The following is a 22,797-nucleotide window of genomic DNA, read 5'->3' on the forward strand; positions in this document are numbered from 1 at the left end:
TGAGTAAATGTTTTTTGTAAAATCGCTTCATATGCCCATCATATGATGACATACATATTTTCTAAATTATACTTAAAATATATATTTTTTTATACACAGTCGTGCACATATAATTTAATAAAATAAGTCTCAAACTTGTAATGTTTAATTTTCTCTATAGTAATTTACTTTTGATTTCCAAGTTTAAAAATTATATTTAAATATATATTAATTTAATTTGCTTGCAATTAGAGAAAGTATTATCTTAACAAACAGACAGAAGATGCAATTTATTTATGTAGTTTTTAAACATTATAATTTATTTAAGGCATTTCCACTGCTCAAATAGCGTAAAAATTCTACATACAAAAATGTTAAGCAAAATGATAAAAAAAATAAAATGAAATGAAAACAAAATATTATTATGAACAATAAAAAATATTTGCAAAACAAACAAAAGAAAAACAATTTAAAAAACATTTAAGAAATGTAATTATAAAATAAGTTTGTCATTTAATTAAGTTATTTCTTGTCCAGTTAATTTTGCATGCAGTTAGTGCAATTTTGTGTATTTATGTGCATATATCTAAAATAAATATATTTGATATTAAGGCCAATTCATTTTACGTTATTGGTTGAGAATGAAAGTAAATTTAAAATAAGTCACTTATTGTTCAAACTGCTATTAATAAATTTTGTTATAAGATGACAACTTTAATTGCTGATTAATGTAGTGTTTGCATCCTAATATGCAGAATAAAAACAAATAATAATTACAATTAGTAATGCAATTAAAATTAATTTTAGTATTTTTAATAGTTTTGAGTTTAAATTATGTTCTAAAAATGATATATAGCGATATTATAAAATTTTAAAATATTTACTATATATACACTTATATATAAATAATTTTAGAATGAATGACTAAAAAATCTATACAATAATTAAACTAATTTTAAGTAAAAATTATGAGTGATTTATGCTATTAAGATTTTAATTTAATTGAATTTTTTTTAATTTAAAAAACAAAAACATTTAATTTTAATATTTTTTTATTTAAGCTAAAACATTCTCTAATGTTTAAATTTAAATATATTTTGTATTTTATGGTTTTTTAAAATAAAATACAAAGCAAACCGCTTCTAAATTTTATATTTTTGTGTTTTATTTTTAATAAGTTTTTATCTTTTTATTGAAAATTTTATTAAAGAAAACTTTTATGGTAAATGTCATAAAAACAGTTAAACAATCTTTAAGATTCTACAGTTTATGAAAGAAGGTATAAATAAATATCTAAAAATATTTACTTTATTTACTATATATGAAATTGTTTATATATATATAACTACTAAAGTTATTGTATAACATTATTTCTATTTCACAAAGTTATTAACTAGGTAAAAAAAGGTTTTGAGATAATAAAGTGTCTACGTGTGGTTATAACATAAAAATATGTTTTTATAATTGTAAGGCCAATGTACAGTGTAAAATTTTAATATAAGCAAATGCAAAAATAAAACTTGTTAAGATTTAATAATTATTTTTAAATATTAGTTACATATTTTAAGGTTATTGAAAACCTTAATAAAAAAATTATTAAATTTAAATTAACTAATTTGACCACAAATGTAATTATATTAACTTTGCTCTATTTTTATTTTTATTTCATTTGAATAGCAATCTTAATTTTGGAAAAACAATATTCTTATTTTACAGTTTATTAATCATTATACTTCATTAACACTATCCTAAACAAATTAACATAAATGATGGCATTAGCGTTGACATTGAGTTAGTAAGTCAAATAAAATTTTAAATTTTAACTGCTATTCACATGATTTTTTATAAAGGTTATGTGATTTTAGTTAAGATTTCTTATACGCACTTCACATGGCGTAAGTTATTGATATTGCATATGTGTTTCTCATTTATAAATTCTCTTACAAAGTTATTTGCTGTTCATACGACAAATTTAAGACTTCTTATACGCACTTCACACGATGCGATAAAATGGTTATTAATTGCTTAATAGCCATTATATCGTTTTTTAAGTTTCTTTAAAAATTTTTACACAAAACTCTCTAAGTGCCGTATACTCTTCACTCGATAAGCTTAATGCTTCTTACATCAAGAGTCTTATGTATATATTTAAGCTGTTTTTTGATCTCAGAGCTGTTGCAATCAGAAATTTAATGAAGCAGGCGAATAACGAGAAACGATCAAACCAATTTCTGCAATAGTGTAAAATTAACAATTAATTTGTACTATATCCTGAGTGAGGACAAAGGAGAAAATCAATAAATTTTAGTGGAAACGTAATACCCACTACACAATTCCAACTTAAAGTTTCTAAAGGAAATAGTCTAAAGGATACACTCATTTTCCATAGTTACTCTCAGAGCAACTAAAGCAATTTCTAAGATTAATGGAAGAATTTCTACTATAATACGAGTGAGCACAAATGAGAAAAATATAAAATTTTGAGTAAAAACTTAAGAGACTTTCTTCTCTTCCATTCTTGCGTAAGCAGTTTATGTAAGAGAGTTTGAAAAGAACAAACACATGTGCAGCAACAACAACTAAAGTAGATTGAAAAAGTTAATGAAACGAGCAAACACTTAAAGAAGTTAAGGAGTTTATGAACATTTACTCATGCCGTTTGAAGTGAGTATTACCATGTTTGGTAAAGGTTTGATTTTTGTGATGTGAGATGATATTGAAATAAAATGGATATATATTCAATAGTAGATTCATCGAGATTTCTTTACAAAGTTTTCTTACTATTCGACCTGGAAGTGTATTGATAATCATGGTAGTGAAGTATTTTCTAAAAAATACCATGAGAAATCAGGTTGCTCAATATCATCTATATGAACCACAATGGTTAATGCAAAATTCATTTCTTAAAAATTAAATTTTTAATCACTATTCATTTTTTTTAATAGTATATAAAATTATTAAGACAAATTAATATAAATAAATATTATTTATTCGTCTACTTAAGAACTAAATACATCTCTTTGAATGAAAATGTTTTTTTTTTACTATTAAACACAGTTTTCTAGGCGACCAATAAACCTGTGTTTTACTAGCAGACCTATTTTTAATTGGATTATCACTAATTTTTTATATATTTTAAATTATATTCTTAATTTTTATTTATTAAAAATATTTTTTATTATAAAAGATCAGCTCTAAACTTTAGTAAATGTAAATGTCTATATAAAAATGCATATAATCCATATAACTGTTTACATATATCAATAATAAATCGGTGTAATTTTTATAGCATTTTAATCATAAGTATACAAATATTAACAACGCTCCCCACTGACTGAAAATTAATTACTCATATAAAGTAAATACTAATGTTAAAATTAAAATATTTTGATCCAGTTTCAAGAAACTCTTTTACCCTTAAATTATAGCATTAAAAAATAAATGATAAAAAATTTGGAATGAAGAGAATATCATCATTTTAATGCAAAATCTGTACTAACCATACATTCTACATACATAAAACATATACATAATATATATATGGACTTAGGCATACGTATACGAAGAAATGTATGTTTATATAAAAACATTACATACTCAGATATAGTGGTATATACATAAACTAAGTCATGGACCAGATTGATATTTTCTCTTTATTTTTTATATCTACAAAAGCTTTTAAATTAAATTTAATTTCTAAAAACAAGAGTGAAAGAGAGGGAAGATAAAAGAACAAATTTTAAAATAAAATAAAGTATTTTTTCCGCACAAATTTCAGCTTTTTTAAAATTAATGATTTTATTACATATTCTAAAAATATTTTACTGGAGAAATAAAACCTCTCGTCATTAAAATATAATTATAGTTTATATTATTTTAATAGTTTTCGAAAACTTTTGGATTCTACAAAAGTTCATATTAAATGCTATATCAGAGAAAAAATAAAAACTATTATTAGAGATAAAATAATTTGGAACTATAAAAATTTTTTATAGACTTTCTGACTCTTGCTTATTAATTTTTAAAACCCAATATAATTTTTTTATTTATTTATTCAATAAAAACTGTAAAGTAACAATAACGGAAGTTAGCATAGCTAAGAATTTATAATTAAATCGGTAATGTTAAAGATAAAATGAAAATGGTTAAGAGAGAAATAAAATAAACAAAATGTATTTTTTTACTAACTTACTTAAGCAACAGAAATTAAAAATTTATCTATAAAGCACGAATCTATGGAATTAATGAGAAAATCTAATTACATATATAGATATATAACAATAACTTATTTTTTGAAAAATCAAAACTAATCTTAACCAATATTTGAACCGGAAATAAAAAAATATACTTGAAAAATTTCTATTTTCTTATATAATAATTTTTAAAATTATGTATTTAAATATAGTAGCACTATTTAAGATTTATTTATTATTTCATTTTTAAATTTGTTGTAATTTATAAACTGATATAATTATATATATAAACCAAAACGTCAAACAGCTAAATCATCATCGCTCTAGGTTTAATATATATTATTATACTAGCTCATAAATTTCTTTGTACAACAACAAATTAAAAAATGAAATAATGAATAAAGCCAAATACTTCCACTATATATATATACTATGTAATATTAATTTAAAAATATTTTGAATTATAATTTGTTTTTAAAATTTATACTAAATTGTATGTTAATCAAGCAATTTCATGTTTAATTTTTATTTTAAATATTTTAAATAATAATCTAAAATTATTTTAAATATTTGAATATTTTATCGAAATTAAAAAAATAGCTTTTACAATTTATAACAATTATTTTTTTTTAAAATATGTTGATTATTAAAAAAAAAATTTAATGATTTCAGAATTCATATTATTCATATATTATTATATGGTAATGGAATAATTTTTATTTTATTATTAATATATTGTTACGTATTTTATAATTTTTTGAATGTTAAAAATTTAATTCTAATGAATTCAAAAACTCGTATTTTTAAATTTCGATTAATAATATTGAAATAATTTTTTTTATTATAAATATATTATTATTTTAAATAATTATTATTTAGCACATGTTGAGGAAAAATATAAAAACAATATATTTTCAAAAAAAAATAATACTATATGAACAATAAAAAAAATTATTTCAATATTATTAATATATTATTATTAGTTTTAAAGTTATATTGTTTTTATATTTTTGCTCAACAAGTACTAATTAATAATTATATAAAATAATTTATAAATAATTATTTATTTTCTTTATTCTAAGTTTTTGCATTGAACATTTTTATTATATTTTAATAAATTACAAATATATAAATCGTAGTTTTGTTTAATAAAATAATATTAGTTTCATATAATAACTTTTAAAAATACATCAACACTCTTAATTTCATTTATTTTGTATAGTAAAAAACACTTTTTTTAATTACTATAAGCTAATCTAAAATTTGTTGTAATTATGAACTAATTTGTAGTTAAAATATAGAATTTATTTATGAGCTAAAGTAGTTAAATGGTAATTGGCAAATGTGTTAATCGAAATATCTATATATATAAATATATATATATATAGATATATATGATGTTCTTTACTTTACATATTATAATTATTATATAAGTAATTTGTGTCATTATGTGATTTAAATAAAATAATAAATATTAGTTATAATTAATTACAAATATATATTGACATACATAAAAAAAATATATATATATTTCAAATAAATTACAGATATAACAGAAAAACAGAAGATTTAAGTTAAACAAGAAAAACTTTGATCAAATAAAATTACCTTCTTCTATATTATAAGTAAGGAAAAAAGCAAAATTCAAATTCTTCTAAGAAAAAATCAATAGTACATATGTTGTAATCAAATAAATATTATTTTAAAAATATAATATAAAACTAACCGTTGTAGTGAAAAGAAAGCGAAACAAAATAAATAGTATAATAAACAAATTAAATTATTTTATTTTAAATATATATAAGGTATGGTGAAAAATTATAGGATAGTGAAAGATTACTTTTACCATAATTTGCATTAAAGGGATTTTTTTCTGCTTTCAGCAAAAAGTAACGGCTGCCTTCGCAAAAGAGGTTTTCTTAGGAAAACAAATAGTCCATTTGATTAGCATAGATATTTAAGCACTAATTCTTATTTCGTCAGTCCTACGGTGTAGTTTTTTAATTCTGATTATTATGATCAAGTTCCAGAGACATCCCCAGTTGAAGTGACCGCTATATTATCAGAATAAATTGACATATTAAAATTCTCAATACAATAGTACCAAATCTTAATACTGATTTATTGTGAATGCTTTTTGGAAAAAAATGGAAAATTCTAATCAGATGACAGAGAAGTTTGTTTATTATTTATAACTGTTGCGAGTGTTGACGAGTAAATTTAAATATTTAAAAAAAAACGTTTATAATAAAAATTGTGAAGATGAGTGACAAGTTACTTGTCATATGTTTACTGATTTAGGCAGTGATGCCAAGTTATTTTTAAGCAACCAGAAGTTCTTCTATTGGATCATTCATTTAAAACGAATGCACCTTATATATTAGTATATTATACCATGTTCCAACTGTCGTTAAATAAACATATTAATCAAATTAAGATTTGGTCGTTTGGCATTATTAGTTGATTTACGCATTATAGAACGGCTTTTATGAGTCAAAAAATTGTGTAAAAATATTATTTCTACATATGTGAATTTAACAGATTACTGAAATTTTGCAACATATTTCCAGTAAATATTCACAATAGATTGATTTTTGAATTTGACCGTACTGAAACTTAAGACATACATTTTTTGCAAGTAAAACCTAACTCTGAAGATTTTAAGAGCATTGTTGTTGCTTCACAAATTGTACCTTCAGACTTTTTCAAGAATTCAGCATAATTTTTTAATAACAGCAAATTAAAAAGAATTGAGTATTATTTGTCAAATATTTGTTAGCAGTTAATTGGAAATTTTGTACATTCTTCCGAAAACCGTTCATGATAGACGTATTTTTAGTTTTGACAACGATTTCAGCTGCTTATTAGTTAAGCGGTTCCAAAAAAGTTTTACCAAATAAGCCAGTAGTATTATTGTTTCATGTGTTATTTTTAAAATAAGCGTTTGTTCTTTTGTGATTTGCTTACAAATGAAAAGGCCTAATATAATAAAATAAAAAAAAAATTTAAGTCCAAATGACCTCACTCTCAAAAACCTCTGTTTGTCATTTACAACAATTTACAACACTGTTTTGTGTCGCTAAATGACATTTACTTTTCAACGGCATTAACGAATGATAGCACAAAATGTAAAAAAAAACATACAAATGGTGCTGTCATTTGCCGTTGCATTGCATTTTATCGCCGACTGAATTTCCGAGATTTTGTGGAATAAGTATTTATAAGCATTTCGACTGTTAAACTAAGTAATTTTCTCACATTTTTAATTGTTATAAGTGTTTATATAAGAATTTGTTACAAATGGATGCCTTTGCCAAGCTAAAATTGCATTTGCCAAAAATCAGCGTTCCTTGCGAAAATCTACCGATTTACAAAGATGAGTGTGTGTATTCATATGATAATCCAGAGTCGCCAACTGGTTTGTACGTGAGTTTGACCAGCTTCTTAGGCTTTGGAGAAGAATATGTTACCAAATATGCTGAAAAAACTGGCAATCGAGTGTTTTTACATATTCAACGTGAAAAGATCTTAAAAGAGTGTGTGGATAGCGCTGGTAACACAACTGCGTGCGATGAGGCTGGTCCCGAGCGCAAGATCACCCGCTTGGCTATCGGCATCGAAGGCGGTTATAATGATGCAGATGCAAAAAAATATGACTATAAGGATACATATAATATTGTTATTATGCCAGATAATATTAAATTTCCTTATCCTGATCCAGAATTGCCCCTCTTGATAACGCAATCGGTTGAGTCTCTGTTGGCACAAGATTCAGCAATTGCTAAATTAGAAAAAGAAATATTAACGGGTGAGATAAAAAATTGAATTTATTGAAATGTATTTTACTTATAAGTTACGTATTTAGGTACTTGGGACGGAGAAGTACGACAAGTTTCTAAATTTTCACATAATCTTGAGCAGTTGAACAATGGTAAGAAAATACCACCGTCTGGTTGGAAATGCGAAAAGTGTGATCTCACTAACAATCTCTGGCTGAATTTAACTGATGGCTCCATACTATGTGGTCGTAAATTTTTTGATGGCTCCGGTGGCAACGATCATGCAGTTGAGCATTATAAGGATAAACAATATCCGCTAGCCGTAAAACTTGGCACTATAAGCGCTGATGGCAAGTCAGACGTGTTTTCTTATGCAGAAGACGACATGGTAATAGACGAAAAATTAGAAGAACACTTGGCTCATTTTGGAATTAACATGGCTGCTATGAAAAAAAGTGAAAAGTCAATGGTTGAACTTGAATTAGAGATCAATCAGCGTATTGGAGAATGGTCACTCTTAACAGAAAGTGAGAGTGAACTAAAGCCATTGGCTGGAGCAGGTTATACAGGCATGCGAAATTTAGGAAACTCCTGCTATATTAATAGCGTTATGCAGGTAAGGAGATTGCATTTATTTACGTATTGTAATTATTTTTGATTTATCTTTTATACATAGGTACTTTTTACTCTTCCTGATTTTAAGAACCGGTTTGTAAATCAAGGTGCCGAAAAATATTTTAAAGAATTTCCTCAAGATCCTGCCAACGATTTTAATATACAAATGTCAAAGTTAGGCAATGGTCTGTGGTCCGGAAAATACAGTTCTGTTTCTGAAAATTCGTTAGATTCAGAAACAACAGGTATATCCCCAGCAATGTTTAAGAATATTATTGGAAAAAATCATCCTGATTTTAGTACAAAGCAACAACAAGATGCATGCGAATTTTATTTACATTTAATTAACCTTTTGGAAAGAAATTCCATAAATGATGTAAATCCAACCGATGCTTTAAAATTTAGTGTTGAAGATCGTGTAGAATGCATCAGCAGTAAAAAAGTACGTTACTCGCGTCGGGACGAATACTGTCTACCATTACAAATACCACTTGATAAAGCATCTAATCTTGATGAAGTGAAAGAATATTTGGAAAGAAAATCTGCTAGTGGTGGAACTGTTAACAACGACAAGGATGTTGTGCGTCATAAAGTAACTTTGCATGCCTGCCTTGAACAACTTTTTGCACCCGAAATGATAGAACAGTTTTTCTCGTCTGCCATAAATAGCGTAACAACGGCAAAAAAGACCACACGAATAGCCACAATGCCAGATTATTTAATGTTGCACTTGCGTAAATTCACTTTAGGGGACGATTGGGTACCCAAAAAGCTTGATGTTTCAGTACAAATGCCTGATGAGTTGGATTTATCCAATTGGCGTGCGACTGGATTACAAGCTGGTGAAGAACAGTTGCCAGAAACTGAACCCGTAAAAAGAGGTTTTGTTTTCAATGAGGAATTCCTAACACAACTTATGCAAATGGGTTTCCCTCAGGAAGCATGCAAACGCGCCGTATATCACACAGAGAATAGCGATGTGAATTCTGCTGCCACCTGGTTAATGGAGCACATCGGCGACCCTGATTTTTCCGAGCCATTCGTAGTGCCAAGCGAACGTGCTACTGGCGGCGCAGATATATTTGATCCAGAAAGTATTGCTACACTAATGAGCATGGGTTTTGCAGAACAACGTTCTAGGGAGGCGCTTAGAGCTACCAATGGAAATGTAGAGCGTTCGATGGACTGGATATTTTCTCATGCTGGAGATGTTGATACTAATGAGGAATCGACAACTGCAAGTACCACCACGGCGGAACCAGCCACAAAAACTTACAGAGATGGTAATGGAAAATATAATCTTGTGGCATTTATATCGCACATGGGTACATCTTCGCAGGTAGGACATTACGTTTGTCACATTAAAAAAGATGGACAATGGGTAATTTTTAATGACAGTAAAGTAGCCCTATCACAGAATCCGCCTAAAGATTTAGGCTACTTGTATTTATATAAACGCGATAATTAATAATAAAAATCATAAACTAAAAAATTTTGCTTTTATGGATAAAAACTCGTTTGTGCAACGCCGCTCAGAATTATTTATAATAAATACAATTTTTGAATGAATAAAATTTATTTAAACATATTTTTTTTCTTTTATTTAATATAATAATAATAAAGCATATATCAGTAAAGTCAACGGAGCTGAGAAATGCATGTCATGTCAATGATTTTAAGCGTAGAATTGATCTTCACTAGCAAGCATCTTAAGTAATTTCCTCTAAGCATTAATTAAACTTTCTTCTTGTGGGGCTGTGAGACCTTGCCAAGGTCTCTTTGATGATATTATCCAGTTTATCAGTGAACGCCTCAAATGAGAATTTTTGTTGTACGCGTGTATGTCCTAAAGAACCCATACGCTGTCGTAAGCTCTCATCCGTAAACATATTTAACATTGCTTTGAAGAATGCGGTTGCATTTTGTTCACAAAGAAATCCGGTTGTTTTATTCACAACAGTTTCTGTTGGTCCACCACTGTTCGCAGCAATTACAGGTTTAGACATATACATACCCTCCAGGGGCACAATGCCGAAATGCTCGTTCTCAGGTGTGTAAATAAGACACTTCGCTGCCTCTAGTAATAAGAACTTTTCATCATCGCTGGGTGAACGTAGGAGCATGGAATTATTTTGCAAATCTAACTTTTGAATTAGATGACTCAACTCGTCATAATATTCAACATTCTCAACAACTCTGTTGTCGTAGCCTCCAGCCACTACTAAGAAGCAACGTTTGAAGTCTGACGCTGGCAACGCATCTGCTAGAAGCTTAAAAGCATTTATTGCGAGTGCATGGTTTTTTTTACGTTCGTAACGATTAATGTCCAAGAACATAAATGCATTTTTTGGAATATTGCTAGGCAACGAAATTGTTAAACTTTGCGTCTCCAATTTATTTTGCATTTTGTCAAAGTATTTTGTGTTTAGTGAGGGATACAATACCTCAGGCACTATTTCCAACCGTTGAAATGTATCCTGAAATACACGCAATGTGAATTTTGAATTCACCAAAGTAGTATCAGCCATGCCAATTGTGTACTCCTCAAGATAATTAAGCGGTGCGCGATAAACACTCTTCAAATAACCTTCACGTCTTGAAAGCAGTTGATCAGGAAAATGACAGTAAAACAAAATCTTAGGTCTATGCTTTGCCAAACGTAAAATGGGTATACCAATAGATATAAGATCGCAAAAGACTACATCAATTTTTTCCCGGCGCGAAAGACAAAATGAAGCATAGAATGCAGCATACAACATTCGAAAATACGCACAAAATGCATAGAAGCGTCCAAAAATCCGTCGAGGCAGCCAATCCCCCACTACTTTCACAGGGAAACTACCATCAGCGGTCTCTTGAAAGCAATGTTGTGGATCATGATGATTGGTTAGAAAACTGACTTCATGTCCACGCTGCTTGAGTGCTAAAGCAGCATCCACTACAAGGCGTTCAGCACCACCTATGCCCAAATCAGGATGAAGAAATAAAACACGCACCATTTTGAAAACTAAAAAATATATTTGTGCTTAGGATATTTTAAGATGAAGTAATTTACTTACATTTCTGTTATGTCAAGTAAATATTTGGAATGCATACATCATACGTAAATACTTAGCTAATTGAAGTAATATCGCTTGGGTTAGAACTGATTCATAAATCCGTACGTTGTTGCACAGCAAATAATTTTGGTTAAATTTGTGTGTAAGTAAGAAGAACATTTCACAACACTGTTTTGCAACGAGGGAAGTGTACAAAATATAAGGTTCGAGAGGTTTTTGCATGTTATTAGAGTGTTTGCACAATAAATCCGATTTAATCAATAGCCATAAGTTTTGAAACAACAGCATTCAGTCTGGTTGTTTTTTAACAATTCTGAAAGAAAAAATTACGGCTAATATTAATATATTCCAAAATAAAAGTTTATATTAAAATGAGATAAAATTTAATTTAAACATAATGAGATTTATTACTAATTCTCCTCACATGACAAACGTACAATCTATAAGATCTATTAAAATCATTGGAAATCGCTGCAAATATTGGAAAAATCACATTTTTACAGACATAAATATTTGTAATTATAAATTAGGCATATATTAACATATTAATTGAGTTTCCAGTTATACTTGTTACTTTTTTAACAACATAATTTTGAAGTATATTAACTGTAAACATTCGTCAAATCGCTTTAAAATGTGTAAGAGAGACTCATGAGAGTCTGGATTTAAGATGATTCACTATTAGTAAATTACTGTTAATAAGTTTTGTATAAATTTATAGCAAATATTTGCACTATCATATTTGAATACTTAGCTTTTTTTACATATGCAATTCCATACACTTTTTTATTCCAAATATAAATAAATGAAAAATTGGTTGTGGATGCAGTAACAATAAGTATTGAATTTACAGAGTATTAAAGTTAAGAATAATGCAGAATGTCGTTTAGAAGCGCAGCATATAATATTTTCACTGTTAAGTATCTGAATTTACAATATCTTTTAAAGTAAATTGAATTTGCTCGATCATTTCTAACAAATAATTGCAGGTAAATAAAATAAAATAATTGCATTTGCATAGAATTGTAATTTTCCTAAGATTTCAATTGAAATTTAAATTTTGTTAAAGTTAATTGGAATAAAATTTCAGCAAAATCACACTTAAATCATAATAAAGCTGTAAACAAGATGAAATAAATAATTTAAATTCATATTAAACAAAATTTTTTCGAAAAATAATAAAATTTTGTTTCGTTTAGTCCACTGAAGCTGAAACTACTTATTTTAATTAAATTAAGATGAGTCTGAAATAACTTGTCTGTTTACATTTTATATACAAAATATATGACAAATATTTCATATTTTGGTAAATTCTTAGTGTGAAATTTACTTTTAAGGGTTTACTTCGACATTTTTCGCATTAAATGACTTGATTTATTTATAATAAGCCTTAATGAACCTGCCTGAATGACAGATTGGAAACATAGTATTAAACGGTTTGGTGCTTATTTACGACAATCCCTATGTTGAATATGTCGTACGTATCATATATATCAAAAATATCTTGTACGTCATCAACCTCCCTTTTTTATGTTTATTTTGACAGAAGTTTTACAATTCTAAATATATAAATATTTTTATTTTAATTTATTCTATATTATAAATTCAGCTTAAAATGATAACTTTTTAAAATCTTCTGTTGCCATTTTCATAGTTAATATTTCTTACCGTTTTGGCTTTTATATTGAAAATTGTTAAGAATAGCAATCAATACATCAAACAATAAAAAATGGCATCAAAGTTCAAATTCACGTTACCACTTACACCTAGTTTTGAAACAATATCAAGAACTCAACGTTTAATTCCCTTAACTAATGTCATAGTTGAAGCTATGAAAACATTCAATGATCCGGTATCGGAAATCGAACTTTCAAATCAAAGAAATTCGAGACGTTTACCAGTAATAAAGAAGGCTCAGAATATATATAAGGTTAAACTATTGAAAAAAAAATCTAGAGAATCAGTAAAACAGGGAAATTCGAGACGTTTTTCAGTAATAAAGAAGGCTCAGAATATATATAAAGGTAAACAATTGAAAAAAAAATCTAGAGAATCAATGAAACAAGTGTTGCACACTGTTGGTGTGCAAACGGAATCAATTACTATATTACCTAAAAGTACTGAAGTCACTATTCCCCCACTTCTTCAAAACAAAGTAATCTTTTGCAACGATAGGTTTAAGCATGTAACAGACATAGAAAGGAAAGCACTAATGAAAATCCCGAATTGGGCGCTTATGGATATTGTATTATCTAATCCTACTTCAACTACATCAGAGAAATGCAAAAATAGACGTAACCACTCTGAAACTGAAAAAGTTACAAAATATCAGCCAACTTCGCTCCTAAAAAATCACGTTACACTATCGAAAACTACACTATGCGCAAACCCAAATAAGAACCTTACTAAAACTATTCATAACAAGAGTACTGTGGAAGATGATTTACCACAAGGGAAAGCAACCGTTTTAACCAATTGTCCAAAGTCTGGAGTCGAACTGAATAATGTAGCGAAATGTGAGGAAGTAATTAATATGGTTAATTTAAGTAGGGGTTTCCCACAAAGATGTAGTAATGACTTTACATACGCTATACACAACGATTTACTATACAACAAACCACAAACGTCAGAAATGGAGAAAAATAATCCTAACCACTTAGAACATAAAGTTACTGCTACACTGGGCGCAAAATGTTCGTATAAAGGATCTGAAAGTTTATTGTGTCAACCAAAGAAATGGAAATGTACATTTTTTAATGATTCTTCAAACAAATGTTCGATCACATCGTTGAATAAAAGCTATAAAATGACTTATTCTCCAAGTGCTGATTTGATTTGGAATAAATCAAGTGAATTGCTCGACAAAGCTTGTAAGCCAAGGTGTTTTAAGAAGAACTATTTGCAATATAGACATATTGACAGTCCTATGAGTACAATTTATGAAATGCGAAATTCAAGCGAGACATCAAAAGATTCAAGCGTAACAAAACTGAGAAGTAGTGAATATTCACAGGATACTATAAGCGACAAAGCAAGCGCCACCATCTGTGACAGACCAACCAACTATAAAACTCTTGATGCGCAAAACACGAACAATAATAATTCTTCGCGTCATTTAATTAGGCAAATGTCCATAGACAAAACTTGTAGGTTGTCCACAAATTTGAGTGGACTTTCTATAGCACCTCTTAAAACTTTAAAACATAATAATCACCCGAAAACTGAAAAAATACTAAGCAACGTAATTACGAAAGGCATTGACAGTCATAGTAGTTTTTCCTCAAATACTAAACAAATACTTGAGCAAATAAAACGTGAAAACGAAAAAACATTTTATAACTCCATACGAACCAGGGCACACTTATGGGATACCGAATTGCAATATCAATCACCAACTATGTTTCCGAAGTGTGGTAAAAGGAGGTCATTACCAGTATTCAGAGGTATATATGAAAAGAAGTACAGCGACAATTATTATCAAGCGCGCATCAATTGTATTAATAAATTGAATTGCACGGACGGAGTTAATAATGAGGCATATAATTTTCATCTAAAGTCTAAACCTAAAAGAAGACATAATCCAATTTTATAGTAAGCATAAACAAAAAATAATAACTGTTCTATGGATCAATAAATTTCAAGTGTAAATTAAAATGAAAAATTTATGTAAAATTCACCAATAAAACTCAACCGTTTGAATTTCGTATAATATCGTCTTGCGTAGTAATAAAAAATGCAACCCTGCATAAGTTTATTCGGTAAAATTTTGTAAATGCTCACTCTGGCACTCTCACTCAGAAAAAATTTATTGGCGTCGTTGCACGTGTTTATTTTGCCATTTTATTAACAACAACATTTTGCAAAACTTTAAAAGGAATCCATTAATTGTAAAACATGGTGAAAGTACAAAAACCTACACCCAAATCTTTCAGTAAGATTGGTAATATGGATAAAATTAAAAAGAAGAAGTCTGAGGGCGCAGGTAGGATAAAAAAAGATGCCGCAATCGATACTGTAAAAAAAACGGAAAAAAAAATTTTGTTAGAGAAAACAGTTAAAGAGGAAAAATTAATAGCGCCAATAAAAAAGGACAAAGCAAAGTTGAAATTGGAAAAATCTAGTAAAAAGGAAAATAACTTGGTAGCAACTTTGCCGGCTACAAAAAAAATTAAACAAAAAAAAGACGTCCAGCTTGAGAAAAAAAAAGCAACAAAGCCGTTAGTGTTAGCACCCCCAGAATCACCTAAGCCCACCGTACCAATACCTAATGCAAACGATAAGAGTAAGAAAGCAAAGAAAAATGCAGAGAAAGCTACCCCGGCAACAACAACAACATTGCCCAGTAAGCAAAAGAAAACGCAAAAAAAATCCAAACAATCTGCAAATAAACAACCTCCTTTAACCAAAATGCAGCAAAAGAAAAAATCTAAACGCGCTTTCAAGAAACAACAACTTAAAGCTAAAATCGAGGGAAAAGTTAAGAAAGAGAAGAAACCGATTCCACACAATTTTGATCCCGTACCATTTGATGAAGAAAAATTTAAATCCATCGTCACTACTGCTAATATTAAAAAAATTGCCAAGGCACTTAAGGCTGAAGTCGAAGAGGAAGTAGCCAAAAAGAAAACTTCTATATTCAGTGATTATCGTTACATGCTAAATGTGTCCAGTTTTAAGATACCAAACTGTCCTAAACGTATGGTTAAATTGTAAGTAACATGTCAAAATTAAATAGAACAATAATTGTTATATATATTTAATTATTTTCAGGAGTCTAAAACATTCGCTAGTTGACAAAGATGACGATGTCGTTATTATAGTGACAGACGTACAACGTGGCGCCAAAGCTGACTACGAAACCACCATACAACACTATGAGGATTTGTTCCGAGAAGCCGGTATTGAGAACTTAAAAATTATGCCATTCAACCAACTACGCAAGGAGTTCAAAACATTCGAGACTGTACGCAAATTCAGCAACACTTATGACTACTTTTTGTGTGATGGACGTATCGTGGGACACGTTAACGGCTTTTGCGGAAAGGTAAATTATAATATGCACGAAGAGTTTGTTATAATAAGAAAATATTAAATGTATCATTAAGTTACTTTTAATTATTTAAAAAAATTACATATCATAGTTGGTTCAAGTTTGTGAGTTTTTTGAATTTAAAAATTATATTCCTATTAAACTATTATTTGTTAGAATGTCAATTATCTGCAGTAGTCTATGCAATCTTTAAATAATTTACATTTTGAATTATATCAATATTTATTAACATAAATATTATTTCGTATATTTCCAGATCTTCCAAAAGCCACGCACCACATTTCATGCTGTGCGCGTAGAGACTGCTAAAAATCTTAAATTAGAAATTGATCGCGCATTACGCCGTACAGCTTACAAGCAGCTAAATAAAGGTGATATGATTTCCATACCAGTCGGTAATCACAAATATACAATGACACAGCTAGCCGAAAACGTTGAATATGTCATCGATCAACTTAAGGAATTATATCCTGGAGGCTACCCAAACATACGTAATATGAACCTAAAAATTGACATTACTGGTACATCATCTCTTCCTATTTACGTAAGCATGGGTGAAGTACCACCAGAAACGCCCAATGTAATCGGGCCACGTGAACAACGTATGCTTGGAATGAAGAAGAAAGTTAATGATATACTTACCAAGTTTAACTTGAATAAATATGGTGAAATGACAAAACTTAATAAAACGCAAGAAGAACGAAAGCGTAAATTAAAGGAATCATTAATTGAACTGACAACGAAATCTGAAGAAATTCCAGAACAGCCCCAAGATGAAGATGGTGAAGAAACAGTAGTTCCAGCCAAAAAAGCTAAGAAAGAAGACAAACCCGCCAGGGACTTAAAGAAGGATGATAAAAAAGAAGATGAAGATGAGGAAGATGATGATGAAGATGCAGAGCATGATGCTGAAAATGAAGGTGAAGATGAGGAAGAAGATGATGATGAGGAAGATATTGAAGATGATGATGATGACGATGAGGAAGATGGCGGTAGCAGTGAAACGGGTGAAGATGATGATGAGGACAATGAAGACGATGAGGATGATGACGAAAATGAAGAAGATGATGATGAAGAGGGTGAAGGCGATGATGGCGATGAAAGCGATTAAGCAAACACATTTTAAAATTTTTAATATTTAAGATTTTATATTAAACTTACAATTTGTACGCTTAAATATCGAGTAATCATATAAACTTTTATTCTCATCAAAAATAATCCATTTTTCTATATTTCAAGACTCCTTTTTAGACTTTTTGCTGACATTTATCATTCATTAATAAAATGATAAATCTGGACAGTTGTTTAGTAAACTGTGAAATAAAGGGATGTAGCTTTGAGTTGTTGATAACAGCTAACGCTTTTACTCCCTGATCTGGGTGTGCCTTATTTGATCTACACTGAAGGAACGTGGCAATGTACATATCTTTTATTGTGGGTCCATTTTTTTCATAAATATAGCAGTACGAATTCTGTAGATCTTTTATCCTACGTCTAAAATTTTTCTTTTTATAAATTGTTGAGATCTTTTGCTACATAGATTTTACGCTCTAATAGAAAGATTTATACATATGTAAAGATTTGAATATTTTCCTTTAAGTGATATTTTTTAAGTTCCTGTAGTGTCCATTTAGCTATTTATTGAAGGTGAAACAACCATACAGTGAAGACGTCTGGACAACGTCTTGATTTTTATTGCTAAAGGCCAGCTTGAAGCTAAATCAGAGTATGTGTATAAATACATTTTTTGTCATTATGTGGTGTTGTCCCCAAATTTGATATTTTTCAAAAATCGGGTATAGATGTTTTACTATATAACTGCATGCAAAGTAAAAAAAATCTAACGATTTAAACAAAGTTCCAATTTACAGGCATAATATATATCTTGCTATTAAACTTAGTGTTTTGTTACCTATTATCAGTTATGGATAAGATTTAACTATAAAGTTAAATAATTACACTTTAAAGTAAATAAGGAAGATATAGATTAAATGGCTTGGAAAATGAATGTCTTTGACAGCTTTGATAATTTTGTATATATATATATATATATACAAAAACAAAATACAATATATTGTAATTCCTGTACTGGTATTACGCACCCAAACTATATAAAGACTTTAAAATAGAATTTAATATTAATTTTCATAATAATATTATATAAACTAATTCACCAATTAAATAGTAAAATATATAATGTAATATATAATTATATTTACTTATATTCGTATTATAATTATAAATTGATTCCATTATATTATTATATAAAAGTTTGAACTTTATTCATATAGTTTATTATGACATATACGGAATAAAAATGTGCGCCTCCATTAAGTTTAAAACATTTTGCAACACTACCATTTGAACTGTCAAACATGCATTTGATGACAGTTGTTAGTTGTTGTTGGTGGTGTTCTGTTCTGAGTCGTAGCGGAAACGTTATTCTATATTAATTATTAAATATGTTTAAAATACATAAGAAATATTTTATAAAATTTATGTTTAAAAGTTAATTATTTTATAAAGACGGGTTTTACAAAAATGTGCAAGAAGCGATCAAATATTGATAAGTAATAAACTCACCATTCACAGTGAGAAATTAATAAGCTTCAAATATGTAAATAATTATGTGTAACATATACGTGTTGGTTATATATATTTAATATATTTTATAAATGAATTAATATTGAAACCTTTGATTCAATGTGACTGCCGTTAATTAAACTTATAAAACATAAAAAAAGATTGCATTGTTTATCGATATTTCAAAGAGCGCCTAATCCAAAGAAGCACATCAGTCGAAATTCTTGGATAAAGTAAAGCGTTCTGGCTGTTGCCGGAACAGTTACGAAACAGGATGCCGAAAATTTACATGAAAAAGCCATTGGCGGGCATGGTCATACGAAATCGCAACACCATTAAGGATGTAGTTATTACGGTAAGTTTTTCAAATTAATTCAGAATTTTGAGTTACTAAGACAAGTCATAAAGATAAAATTTCGTGTATGAATCACACCAGTTGCGTTAAGCATAAAATGTACTAATTATCTTTTCGCTTCAAATTTTGCTAAATAAATCGTTATTTGATATTTGATCGGACTTTCAGTTAACTTTTTATTAAAATTTCATATAAAGTTGATTGCGCGAAAGATAATCTCTAATCTAATGTAATCTAACATCTCTAGCTATTATTTATTGATTGTTTTTTATGGTGTAATCACATTTTTATGTACACATGTGTATAATATTAATATTAAAGTTGTTAAATTTTACATTACAATGCTTAATTTTGTTCTGTATGAAGAAGTTATATACACAAAAAAAAAATTATTAAATAATATTGCCTATTTCGTCTATTACCTTACGTTGTCTATGATTTTGGATTATACCATATATAAAACATGTGTCTTTATATATAAAATAATAAAAATATAATAATAATAAATAACCACAAGATAATAATAATAATAATAAATAATAAAAACTATAGTTGAAAACCGAATCTAGAAGCGGACGTATCATCTATCTATAAACACTTGTTATCAACGACCAAGTTTCACCCATAAATTTCTTCGGAATCTCACAGTTTACACAGCAGGAAAATTAAACAACATTTCTTGAAACTGAAAAACTCTACCCAAACTATAAAAACAGAACCACAGTTAAGGACGGCAATTACTTTTTCAACATTCCTGTAAATGTACCGTTTTGCCTTAAAGTATAATTTCTTGATTATTAAAATTTTCGAGTTGCGACTATTGAAACCATATGAAACACCTGTAATATCGAAAATCGAGATATAATACATCGAAAGCACTGTAAGTAAAACAGCTGTAAGTTTTATCACTGTCTATTGTATTGTTTTTTAAGCCAAATTGGAACTGGAAAAACGTTTAATACGTTTCGGTAGGACCGGTACCAATATCTTTCCAAAAAATCCCATTTTTTAATGCGAAAAACAAAATATTTTGCGTTATAGTATCTTTACACGTCAATCCTTAAATACTTAATGTAGTATATTTTTACTACACATTCAAAAATTATAATAAATAAAACATTAGCTAATGTAACATAATCCGATGACACAGCGTATGGCAATAAACTTTACAAGTGCATATGTGATTGCAATCCGAAAAGTGTGCCCATTAAAAAAAATAATAGTAATATAATTCTTGTGAAATATTATATTAAAATATATAATAAATTCTGATAAATTTTATCAGAATTAATTTTGCATAACTGCAAGTTTTAATTATTTGAATATAAATATTAAGGTTTAATCAATAAATATAATTCATTAAATTTTGTATAAATAATTCATTTAGAGTTTATATATATTATATGGAATCCTGCGATTCAATGCAATTCTGAAATAATCATACAAATTATAATGGAAGTGCCAAACATTAAAAAATTCTGGTCTAGTGTATGAGCACCGTAGTTTGAACTTGCTAGGGATTAACTCTCTAGAGGATCTCAACCAGTTGTAAGGCCATAACTAAATTATTTACATTAAAATTTTGTTATGCGTTAAAATCTGTCCAAGATTTTTTCGTTAATACAATGGTCCAACATGCTTAAGTTGATTCATGTCATCACCATTACAGCCCACCTAAAGCATCGTATATATGGCGATAATACCAGCGAATACTTTTAATGCAAAAATTATTGAAAATATTTTATGAAAATAGTTCTGTTATTTTTAACTTATCACTCGCCTGACAACTAACAGATAAAATTTTCTTTTGTGTTTTTTTCTGAATATTTCTAAATTTTATTCTTATTAAAATTTATTTAAATGAATTTACACTGCAGTAGACCAATACTCGCATTTGGATAAAATTAAGTACTTTTATTTTATCTGATGATAAAGCACGAGCATTTGTTGGAAAAAATTATTTGATAAAAGCACAAATAAACTTATGCTTTATTAAATTTTACAACACAAATGAAAAATTTGTTAAAAATACCATAAAGAGGGAGTAGAGCAGGGTTTGAGGAGAAGTTAAAGAACAAACAATGTATTTAAATTGTTAAAAAGCTGATATAATAGCACATGAATTCTGTACGCTCAAATATAGCAATTAAAATTTATTCGTTTATGAATATTTATGAGTTTAATAATTCAAATTCATATTTTCATGCCGATTTGTTCTATATAAATGTAATTGTAGCTACATTTGTGTCTTCATATATAGTTTTGTGTAAGCTTTTCATATTTGAACTTGTGAGCGTTCACACATATTAAAAACAATATAATTTTACTATTCAAAAATTCGTCATTGATTTTTAGATATTTTATTAGCCCTTTTTTTTTTTTTTGAAATATTTTATTAGTTCTCTTTTTTTTTAAACTTTTGAAAATCATTTTTAATTAACGGATTGATTGTAATGTTATAAAAAATATAGTTTTATTAATTGATAATAATTTTTTATAGTATATTTTTTATATACATAGTTTATATATGTATATAAATCCATTACTTTTAATTATAAGTAAAGTTCATTTTAGCGTTCACGCGTATATATATATAATTTCTGACAACATTATCACATTGGATTCGATTCCGTTTTGATATAATTACTACATTATCTGATATGTATTTTCAATTAATTTGGTTGGTGAGCAACATAACTGATATTATGAATATAAATGTTTGAACAAAATTCGATATATAATATTAGATATTTGTTGCTAACTAATAATAGATATTTGTAACTAAAGAAAATTAATTTGTTAAGTCCACCAACAGAATAGAGTAGAGTATATCTTCCAAAAAACATGTTGAGTTAATTTTATGTTAGGTAAAGCTATACTGGCGATCTATTGGTTTATTGGCCCATTGTGTTACCATATAAGAGGTTTAAAAACTATATTAAGCATTTAGTAAACCCAACAATGTTCTTTGAAGTGAGGTTCTTGTGCTGGCAAAGATTCTCAAAAAAGTAAAATTTTTTGTCTTCGTTGAAGGGTGCCAACTTGCATATGGAATCTCTGCATATCTTTCAGTCTTCCTAATTTCTTAAATATATGGTTCCTCTCTGAAAAAAATTTTGTTTATAAATTTTATTAAATGTAGGGAACAAGAAGGTTGCGGGGTGCTCATTTTGAATATTTACTG

General features: G+C 28.0%; 3 protein-coding genes across 3 annotated transcripts; 2 read left to right on the top strand and 1 right to left on the bottom strand.

Annotated features, from left to right (window-relative positions):
• Positions 1-7,296: 7,296 nt before the first annotated feature.
• Positions 7,297-10,154, top strand: LOC119668098 (ubiquitin carboxyl-terminal hydrolase 5). Its single transcript, XM_038077492.1, has 3 exons — positions 7,297-7,980; positions 8,038-8,567; positions 8,628-10,154. The coding sequence occupies exons 1-3, from the start codon at positions 7,473-7,475 to the stop codon at positions 10,032-10,034; spliced, it is 2,445 nt and encodes an 814-aa protein (XP_037933420.1). The 5' UTR covers positions 7,297-7,472; the 3' UTR covers positions 10,035-10,154.
• Positions 10,155-10,179: 25 nt separating this feature from the next.
• On the bottom strand, positions 10,180-11,779 carry LOC119668099 (alpha-1,3/1,6-mannosyltransferase ALG2). Its single transcript, XM_038077493.1, has 2 exons — positions 11,626-11,779; positions 10,180-11,573 (listed from the first exon to the last, which is right to left on the bottom strand). The coding sequence occupies exon 2, from the start codon at positions 11,563-11,565 to the stop codon at positions 10,297-10,299; it is 1,269 nt and encodes a 422-aa protein (XP_037933421.1). The 5' UTR covers positions 11,566-11,573; positions 11,626-11,779; the 3' UTR covers positions 10,180-10,296.
• A 3,626-nt stretch (positions 11,780-15,405) lies between these two features.
• LOC119668100 (ribosomal L1 domain-containing protein CG13096) lies at positions 15,406-17,893 on the top strand. Its single transcript, XM_038077494.1, has 3 exons — positions 15,406-16,334; positions 16,396-16,669; positions 16,932-17,893. Exons 1-3 carry the CDS (start codon positions 15,520-15,522, stop codon positions 17,784-17,786), a joined length of 1,944 nt encoding a protein of 647 aa, XP_037933422.1. The 5' UTR covers positions 15,406-15,519; the 3' UTR covers positions 17,787-17,893.
• The last annotated feature ends 4,904 nt before the right edge of the window (positions 17,894-22,797 follow it).

Source organism: Teleopsis dalmanni, chromosome 1, assembly GCF_002237135.1.
Source record: "Teleopsis dalmanni isolate 2A chromosome 1, ASM223713v2, whole genome shotgun sequence".
Classification (NCBI taxonomy): domain Eukaryota; kingdom Metazoa; phylum Arthropoda; class Insecta; order Diptera; family Diopsidae; genus Teleopsis; species Teleopsis dalmanni.